The following is a 10,374-nucleotide window of genomic DNA, read 5'->3' as shown; positions in this document are numbered from 1 at the left end:
TTTTTTCAGCATGTTTTCTGTGTTTATTAACCATTTGCTTGTCCTGTGCCACTGGGAACAGCCTGGGTGAAAGATGGTGCTCGCTGCTCTTGCTGTTTGCCACCTGCTCCCCTCCACATTCCCCTTGCCTGCTGGGCTGCCTGCCAGCCCCCACACAGCCTCACCTCCGTCGGGTCTGTGCGCAAAAGCCTGCGAGGGGGGATCTCCGGTGGAAAGGAAACTTCCAGCTCTTGGGTTTAGACAAAAGCGCATTTAATGCCGATTCATGGTGGCTGCTGGGGCTGGCAGGGGACTTGTGAGCAGTGCCACCCACGCGGCGGTGACACGGACAGCAGGTACACGCAGGCAGGAGAGGGGGCAGAGAAGACACAGCCGGGAGAGAGTCTCAGGGGTGCACAGCGAAGGGACAAAGGGCAGCAGCTGCTCCCCCGTGGGCTGGCGGCGGGTCAGCGCCACTGCGGGCCCGCAGCCCGGCCGGGACATCCCCGCCTCCGCCTGCCATTGGCGCCTGGGGCTCCCCCCCTCCGGCATAAGAAGGCAGCGAGTCCCGGGGGCGCCCGGCCAGAGCGCAGCGCTGAGCCACAGCCCCGCCGGCAGCAGGGAGGTGAGAGGGGCCGGGGGATGCCGGGCGGGGGCACCGAGCGCTGCGGAGCCCAAACTTCGCTCCTCAGCCTTGCGGAAGGGGAAGGAGGCGTGCAAAGGGCTCTTAAGATGCGCCCATGAAGCGCTTCGGGAATATTTCCTACCTGACTGGAAACAGTCTTTCTGTTTGGACACCGACTGCTGCGCTGGGGAAGGACGTCAGCTGGAGAACAAGGCAGCGGGATGAGTTTCAGTGCCTTGTGGTGGAGAAACAGGAGCCAGGTCACAGGGCAGGAGATATTTTTACCTGTGGGGTATGAACGAACAGAGTGCCATTAGGTTTTTTTTTCCCCCCAGCTTTTGGGAAGGTGGTTTTGCATGTCTCCCTTTTTGGTTTGTCTGTTTGTGAAATCTGCAGGAAACGCTGCAGTCCCAAAGATTATCATTCCCAGGAGGGTCCCCAGATCAAGTGAGGGAGGAGGGAGGTCAGAGAGGTGCTTATTTTGTCCTACTGGCACTCATCAAAACTGTCTCCTACCTGGTTCTCCTGACTGCTCGGCTGGAGGCAGGTCTGCAGGCAAAGGTATAGGTGAGGCTGCCTGTGACAGAGGGGACAGCAAACCCTTTCTGAAGCTCTGTGGGCAGAAATGAACCCCTGCCTGCCCCTATCGTCGTGTTGTGGTTCTGTGTTTCTCGAGAGCCCCTGGAAGCCGAGTCGCGGTCTCTCGGAAGCTTTTCCCCTGCAGCCAGAGTGGCTGCCAGTCCTTCCCAGCAGAAGGCTTTAAGCACAGGGGCTGGTTTTGCTGATCCAGGTGGCCGTGCTTCCAAAGCAAAAGGAATTGCTGGAGCTCGCCCAGGTTAATGTCCTGATTGTCCCCTCTGACCTCAGGGCCACACCTTAACCATGTCTGAGCTGGAGAAGGGCATGATCGCCATCATCGATGCCTTCCACCAGTACTCCGGGAAGGAGGGGGACAAGAACAAGCTGAAGAAATCAGAGCTGAAAGAGCTCATTAACAACGAGCTGACCCACTTCCTCAGTGTAAGTACTGCCCTCCTCACAGCTCGCCTGGCTGGGCTCAGGTGGCATTAAGCAGCCTCCACACTCCACTAACTCTGTCTCCCGTGGGAAGCAAGAGCAGAGGAAGTTTATCCACAAGTCAGGGTGTTAAATGTGTTGCTCCAGCTCTGCAGAGCAGCAGGACAAGCACAACAGCCTGCATGGCAGGCTGGGGTGAGGGTTGAGTACGAGGGAAGTTTCCTTCCCTGGGATGGGGAGGCAGCCTCGCCCCAAGGGGCTCAAGATGTCCCTTCCCAGCAGCACAGCTGTGGCTGCAGTTCCCAGAGGCACAGGGCAGTGCCCCAGCACAGACTGGAAACGATGTGTTTGAACACAGATTCAGCCATAAGAGCGCCCGAGAAAGGGGGATATGTTGTCACTGTCTGGGCCTCCCTCTGGTCCTCCCCAGCTTTGGCTGCCTGTTTCTATCCCTTCAGGAGATCAAAGACCAGGAGACTGTGGACAAAGTCATGGAGGCACTGGACAGCGATGGGGATGCTGAGTGCGACTTCCAGGAGTTTGTAGCCTTCATTGCCATGGTCACTGCCGCTTGCCACGAGTTCTTCGAGCACGAGTGAGCTGGTAGAAAGGAGGCTCTCTGCTGGAGAGATGCAAGGCAGCATCGCTCCTCTGGGGAAAGGACTGGGTGTGACTACAGGCTCCTTAGAGTTCAGCTTGTGCTAGACTTCAGCAGCTTATTTAATTCTGCAGCTTTGTGAAACAAAGAAACACCTGCACAGCACAGGAAAGCCTGTCGGGCAGTCCCCACCAGGCTGGAGGCAGTGTGTGAGTGCCTTGTCTCAAGCTCCTTCCCTGCTGTTGTAAGCCAGGAATGTGCACAGGGCTGGAAGCAGGCAGACACTGTGATCCAAGCTTGCTTACAAAGGAATAAGGGAAATTTAAGGGCTGAAGAAGGAGGTTATGCAGAGGGGTTGGTTGTGGAAGCCTGGTTCTGAGCCCACTGGTCTGAACAGGAATCATAGAATCAGATGGGTTGGAGAGGACCTCTAAGATCATCAAGTCCAACCCTTGATCCAACACCACTGCAGTTACTAGACTATGGCATTAAATGCCACAGCCAGTCTCAAACACCTCCAGGGACAGAGAATCCACCCCCTCCCTGGGCAGCCCATTCCAATGCCTGATGACCCTTTCTGTAAAGAATTTCTTCCTGATATCCAACCTGAACCTCCCCTGGCAGAGCTTGAGACGGAGCCCTCTTGTCTTATTGATAGTTGCCTGGAAGAAGAGACCAACCCCCACCTGGCTACAACCTCCTGTCAGGGAGTTTTAGAGAGTGATGAGGTCTCTCCCCTGAGCCTCCTCTTCTCCAGGTTAAACAACCCCAGCTCCCTCAGCCTCTCCTCATAGGACTTGTGTGTAAGTGCCTTCACCAGCCTGGCTGCTCTTCTCTGGACCTGCTCCAGCACCTCAATATCCTTCCTGAACTGAGGGGCCCAGAACTGGAAGGCTCTCAGTGATTCCTGTGGGCTCTGTGCATGGCATTAACCCAGGAAACCCAGCTCCTGTCCCCTCACAGGGGCTCAGTAGAGCCCACCCATTTCTTGGCAAATTGAGACACCCTTGGCTTGCAAAGCAAAGCGTAACCATCTAAAAGCATAACCGTCTAACAGCCCAGGCTTTCCTCTTGTTGATAAATCCACCCTGCTTTTGGCAGCCTGCAGAACTGGATGCAACAGCATATGAGGCTTCCAGGCTGGGGTCAGCTCCTGGGCATGGGATGTGCCTTGTAACATGTGCAGGCTCAGTCAGAAGGGATGGGGTGATTGTGACCACAGACCAGGCACAGCCTCCTGATTGTGTGGAAGTGGCAAAAATAAAATGTGGTTTCAGTCTCTGGTGAAAAACGTGTCCTTTTGTGCCAGGCTTACCTGTACCATCAGAGGAGGAGGTTGGAGGATGCAGCCTGAAGCACTGCTAAAGCTCATGGCCCTGGGTTTCTTGTTGAACATCGACCCTTCACCTCCTCCCTGGTGTCACTGTGGCTGGCCAGACAGCTCAAGGTTGTCACCACCACCGTGTTCCATCTGGCTGCCCACACTGGCAGGTGCACCTGTGAGGACAAAGGAGGACAAAAGGACACGGCACCTCTGCAGGAGTCATCCAGGGGCCTGCGGTGGTGAGCCCTTACAAAGCCTAAACTAAGCCTAGGACAACCTCCCCAAAGTCTGTCCTCCTGCCTTTTTCAGTCTGTACCTGCTGTCCAGCTCAGCAACACCTGTGAGCTGGGCATTCCTGGCCAGCAACATCAGTAGTGACAGGTTCATGACAGAGATGTTCACAGTTGTCATTGTTTTTACCCTCATTCCCCATTTGATAACGATTTCATGCACAAAATGACATGTCTTTGGGCAGGAACCATCTTGCTGCTCTCACCTGTCTCCCCCAAGCTGTGCAAGGGGACACTCAGGTAGAGCCAGGCACACAAGAGACAGCATCTTATACCTCACCTGGCACAAAAAGCCATTTTGCCATCCCAGGGGAGTGCTCATTCGTTGAGACAGTTGAACTGTTTTCAGCACTAGTACAGAGCTGAGGCACTGTGTGATGCCAACAAATGGGGACAGACAGTGAGTGTCCTCAAGATTAGGAAGGGTGGACAGGACTCACGACCCTCCCTGGAGTCTGAACCTGAGGGTGTGACGCTTCTGTACGAGGGTCTCCAAATCTCACCTTCCTTCCGCCCCCCTGCACCAGCAGCGCTCACACGATGAGGAATCCTTCCCCAAGCCCAGGCCTGCTGAGCAGCTCCGCACAGCATTGCAGCAGCAGCAGGCTGGGACATGCAGATTGGACGCGGGCAGGGCACGGAGCAGGTTGGGCTGTCCCTGGGCAGGGCACAAGAGCAGGAGCGGGGAGTGACACGACAGGACTGCACCCACCTTTCTGGCAGTAAGGCTGCTCCTGACTCAGCAACGCCGCTGCTGGGAATTTGGAGAGGCTTCATCTGGCAAAGGAGAAGGCAGAGCAGGTGCCTCTTGTCAGAGAGGCAGAGAGTGTGTCCTCCTGTGAGGGGAGCACCATGACTAAAAACACTGCAGCGTGCACTGCTCAGGCTACTGAGCTCCTGGCATCCCTCCCTGGTCGGCAAAACTGAAATTCCTGAAACAGCCTGCATGGTCACAGGCCTCACCATCACCCAGCCTGCACTGCAGCTCACACCTCACAGCTCTGGTCCCCTCGTGTTCCTTGTCCCTCTAACACAGGGGGTGGCTCAGCTCAGACTGTGGGGACAGCTGTGACTGGCACGGTGGGGAGTCCAGCAAAGTAGTTTGGGCAAGGGTGGCCCTCAGCCAACAACTCTCTGCTGGCCCCTCAGGCCTGCTGTCCCCTGACACACAGGACAGCCACAGCCACCTGCAGCGCCTCCACTCACAGCCTGGGCCCCCACGGACTGCGCAAGCCCCGTGCCCAGCCCACGAAACCCCACGCAAACGAGGGGGCTGTGTACAACAGCCCAGGCGTGCACAACACCTCACTGATCACATTGATCTGACACTGCATCAGTCAGGAGAGCTCAGAAAATCCACGTTTCCATCGTCAGGGACAGCCTGCAGAAGGGCAGGTTTGGTGACAGTGAGCTCCGAGCTCCGCACTGTGGGACCCCGCGGGGCCCTGGAAGGTTTCCCCGAGGATCAAACAGCAGCTTCACACCAGCAGAGCCCACCTGATGTGGGACACATTTGTCAGTTGTGCTTTTGACTCTCCATAAAGAGGAAGTCAATGAATTTCCCACCAGCAAGGACACGAACGGGTGGTTTCATGGATTACAGACTCCAGCTCAAGACAAGAGCTACTTACCAACAGCACAAAAAGTGAAACAAAGAGAAGAAAGTACAGCAACAGCAAGGGCCTGAGATGTTTAAGAGGCTCAAATTCACTTCTGTATCTTGATAATTGACAGCAGGGGCAGATTTTGTACATCCATGCTGTATTCTACCACTGCTGAATCGCATTTTCAGAATTCAGAACGATGTCATTACTTTTTGCTCCGGGAGATTACAATCTGCACTTTTATTCTCTCCACAGGTAACTTCAGGTGAAGTGCATCTGTGAAAGGGATCCCTGGATCAGAGACAAAATTACCAGCACTGTAAGAAGCACTTATAGCCCCCTTCTCCTCAGAAAAAATGTTCTTCCACGCAGGGTCTAATCTTACTGAGAGTTCTGTTGCTGTTAGCATATCTAAATAAAAATACATTCTTCAACTTGTTAACTGTTGATGGAAGTGCATCCAGGCTGAATCATTAAAGATCAGAGTTCACATACTGACAGCAAGAAAAATAATTTAAGAAGGAAACCAAAATATGTGGGTTTTTACCACAAATCAGATGTGGACTTTTACAGACCCCAGGGAAGGAACACAACCAGCCATAGCACTGTCATTCATATTTGGCAGAAGTAAAGACAAATTATGATTTTGCAGTTACCTTTGCCAGATAAGGTTTAAGGATTGCAAGAAAAATAGCAATGTTTTTCACTTCCGTAAGAAAAATTTATGTTCAGGCGAGAACAGGGTTCAAAAACCCAGAAATGACAGGAGGAAAAGATATATTATGTATATTATTTTAAAAACATGTATTGAAATACAAAAAAAAGAACTCGCTTACATGGCACTGGCAAAACCAAACTGGAAGTAGAACCTGGTGTGCCCACTACCTCCTAAACACCACAAAATCAACAAGAACTCTAAATGCAAACACAAAAATTCAGCCAATTAGAATTGGCCATGACAAGAAGTTCTGGCTTGAAAACTTCTCATTTGAAATATCTGACCAGATAAATATTTAAAGCATATTAACTTGCTGAATATAAAGATCAGTAAAGTAATGAGCATTGTATCTGGGTATACCAAGCATCAAGTAAACCCTGAAGTGCAGAAAGTTAAAAGAATTATTTCAGGGAGTTTTGCCAGCTGTAAATCAGTTCTTAGATGTAATCCAGATCTATCCCCTAATAACACGGATTCTGGTTCTGACACACCGCAATGCTGGAAATGTGCAAGCTTTCCCTTTTTGCCCTTAAAACACAGTTGTGGATATTCCATAAAAAACAAACCGGAAGCCTATCCAAAGAGATCCCTGAAGTGCATGGTATCTATTTGCAAAGAATGGCAGGGAAACGGCATCAAAATAATCAGGGACTTGGTACAGAACACTTGGAATGTGCTCTTAAAATGAACACTGCTTCCTTCTTCCCACTGTAATAAATTCCTGGGTAACAATCAGCAATAAATAAGGGCGTTAAAGCAACCTCATAGTACTGCTGCTAAAATGAGAGAGAGGTTCTAAAACATCAGCATGAAGTGGAGGCTCACAAAGAACACTGCTGCAATAAAAGCAGCTTTACTGATGTTGACAAAGTTATTTAGTACTCACCGGAGTCCAGTCTCTCAGGATAAATCTGAATCAGGGTAAATCTGAATCCCAGGATAAATCTGAAACATTCCTCTTCAACAGCAGCCCTCCTGCCCCCTTCCCTCAGCAGCACATTAGTTCAGAAGGAGATGGGGCTTATAGCTCCTTGTTAGTACATTTTTTACTCCCACAAATCAGGTAAAAAAAAAAAAAAAAACAACAAAACCCAAACCCCAAAACACAACAAAAATCGTCCCTGTGCCTTACCTTTATCCATTTAAGATGAACTGTAGGTTTTTGAATCCTGCCTTCATTAGCTTTGAGCAGGATGAGTTGTTTGGGCACTGAAAACCCACCGTGCTTTAAATGCACGTCACACACACAGCACTACCTGGTTGCCAGGCACAATCCTCGCTGCAATTAACAGCAAGAAGAACAGTAAAGGCTCCAAGACACCCTCCTCTTGTTATGTGCACTGTTTTCAAACTGCTTTTTAAACAAGTCACATTTTGCACGTTGGAGAGGTCCCTGCAAGGCTGTCTCCCCTATGGGAGGGACCCCCATGGGAACAGGGGGAGGACTCAGAGCTGAGGGAGAGCATGGAAGGAAGGAGGGGTGGGGTGGGGAAGGTGTTTCTAAAGCTGTTTTATTTCTTGCTTTTTGCCTTTTATCTTGTTAGCAATAAATTTAAATTCTACCCCCACTTTGAGTCTGTTTTGCCTGTCAGCAATCGAGTCTCCCAGTTCTTATCTCTGCTCAGGAATTCTTTAACTGTTTCTTTTTCTCTCTTCTGTGGAGTTGCAGAGGGAGGGGGAACGTAGCAGTTTTTGGTGGGTATTTGAAATCCAGCCAGAGTCAAAACCCCCACAGCCCTGAGCCTTGTGCCAGACGAAGAACACCAGTCAGAAACGTGCTCTGGAGTAACGCCGGTACAGCACATCATTTTATTTGGATAAAAACCAAACCAGGCACTCTAGCTCCCGTGACCCACACTGCAGGGGGGCAGAACAGATGTTTTAGGGATCTTTACAGCCTCCCCACCTGCTGCCACGGCAGCTGTCGCCTCTGTCCTGCTGCTTCTGCTCCAGCTTTTCCTTCCCAGCCCGTGCTTTTCGCCCTGGCCGCCAGCACAGCCTGCACTTGGCATCAGGTTTCTTCATTGGTCCTGGCTGGTGTCTTTTACAAATGTATCCTGAAGGTCACACAGGCCCAGGCCACCCAGCATCACCGTGGCAATGATGTCACACTGGCCTGGCACCACCCTCACCATGGTGGTGACATCACACACAGCCAACCCCACGGCAGTGACATCACACAGGTCCGCTGCCCCCACCCTGAACTTTCCCATTAAAAACCTCTTTAAGGCACTAAAACTGTCTAAAACACGGGTGCAAACTGTGCTGAGCCAAGGTTTTGATCTGACAGGCCTAAGTTTCGACACTCATCGAGTCAGATTGTTATGAGCTGTTTTGAAATGTTTAATGAGCTTTTTTTTTTTGTTTTTAAGATTTGACTTTACAAGGCAACTCGTCTCACTGTCATCAGTATCTCTCAATACAAAAAGTCTTACAATGCTTTATTTGCTAAAAAACTACAATGTGGAGATGAGGGTTAGGGAGTTCTCTCCTGTTGCCAGCTCTTTTGTTAGAAGGGGTGTCCCACAGCCCGCTGCTGGAGGCTGCTGTACTCAGACAATAAGTTACACAGGTTCTGTACATAATTACAGTCAGGAGTATGCAGCTGTGTAATACACCACAGGTAAACACCACCAGGGCAGATAACTACTATATAGGAAAGCTTCTTCTGGCAGATTTCAGAGTTTATTTAACCATGAGTAAATCTGATGTACCAGGGGACTGACATCTATCTTTCTTAGGCACTGATCCAGGCAGAATCGCCCTGCAGAAAAAGCTGGCCCTTTTGCCAAACTTGTGCATCACTAAAAAAGTCGTATGTAGCTCTCAAAGTCTTTAACAAATCTATAAAAATAATTATTTGCTAGTCTCGTGCTTACCTTCAAACACAGTAAGTATCTCAGTAACTTCCTACTCTCTTTCTGCATTAGGTTCACTGCAGTTTTAGATCAGGCAGGAACTTCAAAACCTTAATTCGTCAAGTGTGACTCAACCAACTGGATATTTTAGCCTGAACAAAAGAGTCTACAGCTCCACAGAAACTAAAGACAGTCTGTACCACAGCAGCTCAAGCTAACTAACACTGAATAGCTTTTCCATGGTGGGGGAAAAACAAGTCACTATTGTAAGTTTTCGCACAGGATATTCAGGGAAAACACATTGTAAGCCCATGCTTTGTAAACATCTGTACAAACCATTCAGAGACTGGTGGCTTTGGAATGAATTTTCAGCTCCTTGGCATTATGCAGGGCAGGAATTAACAGCTAACACAACAAAAACAGGCGACTTGGAGTTATGAGAGCAAGAGCACTGAAGGCCCCTGCATCAAGTACTTAAAACTGGATATTACTTTGTATTTTATTATAAAGTTTGTAGCATTACATAGTCCAGCATGGCACCGTAAGTAACACTGTTACAGTTGCAGTATTTGTTTTTTGCTGGGTACAAAAAAGCTGAACAGCAGCATAACTGTTACACCGAGTCCGGGATCCGAATGGGTTGGTTTCTTCTGAGCGGGGATGAGTCAGTGATTTAAAATAAAAAGGCTGCATTCTTAAATCTCAAAACATGTGCAAAATTCCTTTCAGTAGAGAACGTGGTAGAGGTGTGTGCAATCTTGAAGGTCAAGTCCCAACCCTGAAACTGCCGATATATTGCGAACAGTCACGCGGAGGCGAACTCTGGATGGTCACTCACGACTTCAGGTCTTACTTCCAGGAGTCCTCCTCGCAGCTGGTGTTCTCTCCCCACCCCACTTTATGTCCTTTTATGCAGTGCATCAAGTACTGACATTCATAATTATTCCCACCCCACCCCCCCCCCCAAAAAAAATAAAATTGGTCCATGATAGTTCTAATAAGCTTCCTTCAGGAATTCCAGTAAACTCTCCATCCTAAGACAGCTGTAACTGTTACAATGGACTTACGAAAGCAAATGCAGTCTTGGGAGATGAAGGTCTGTGAAGAGTTGTATCTCCGTTTTCCTAAGGTCTTCAAGAGCTTTTAAAAACACAGAACATGGATTCTGATGTTATTATGAGGAAAGTCCCTTGGATTTTGGTGCTTTAGCCTCGACGTGGTTCCCCGTTTTCACATGTTGTAGGCAACGTAAATAGGATCCAGCTGATCAGCTAAAAATCCATCTCTCAAGTGCATCCGTTGTTTCTCCCCCCGGGAATTGATGGGAATGACGCCTGGGTCCACGATGACCACAACCCCCA

The 10,374-nt window shown here is 49.8% G+C and overlaps 1 protein-coding gene across 1 annotated transcript; it reads left to right on the top strand.

The window, feature by feature from the left end:
• Positions 1 to 488: 488 nt before the first annotated feature.
• Positions 489 to 2,613, top strand: S100B (S100 calcium binding protein B). The gene is made up of 3 exons (XM_027907241.1): positions 489 to 604; positions 1,472 to 1,624; positions 2,080 to 2,613. The coding sequence occupies exons 2-3, from the start codon at positions 1,487 to 1,489 to the stop codon at positions 2,218 to 2,220; spliced, it is 279 nt and encodes a 92-aa protein (XP_027763042.1). The 5' UTR covers positions 489 to 604; positions 1,472 to 1,486; the 3' UTR covers positions 2,221 to 2,613.
• The last annotated feature ends 7,761 nt before the right edge of the window (positions 2,614 to 10,374 follow it).

The sequence above is a fragment of the Empidonax traillii genome, unplaced genomic scaffold (assembly GCF_003031625.1).
Source record: "Empidonax traillii isolate 1590-97213 ecotype Southwest subspecies unplaced genomic scaffold, ASM303162v1 scaffold1428:size197735, whole genome shotgun sequence".
In the NCBI taxonomy this organism is placed as follows: domain Eukaryota; kingdom Metazoa; phylum Chordata; class Aves; order Passeriformes; family Tyrannidae; genus Empidonax; species Empidonax traillii.
The sequence above is the reverse complement of the archived record's forward strand: the minus strand, read 5'-3'. Positions and strand labels throughout refer to the sequence as shown.

Coding starts and splice junctions, on each gene's coding strand:
- S100B (XM_027907241.1), top strand. CDS start 1,487: ATGTCTGAGCTGGAGAAGGGCATGATCGCCATCATCGATGCCTTCCAC. Junction 1,625..2,079: donor AGCTGACCCACTTCCTCAGT/GTAAGTACTGCC, acceptor CTATCCCTTCAG/GAGATCAAAGACCAGGAGAC.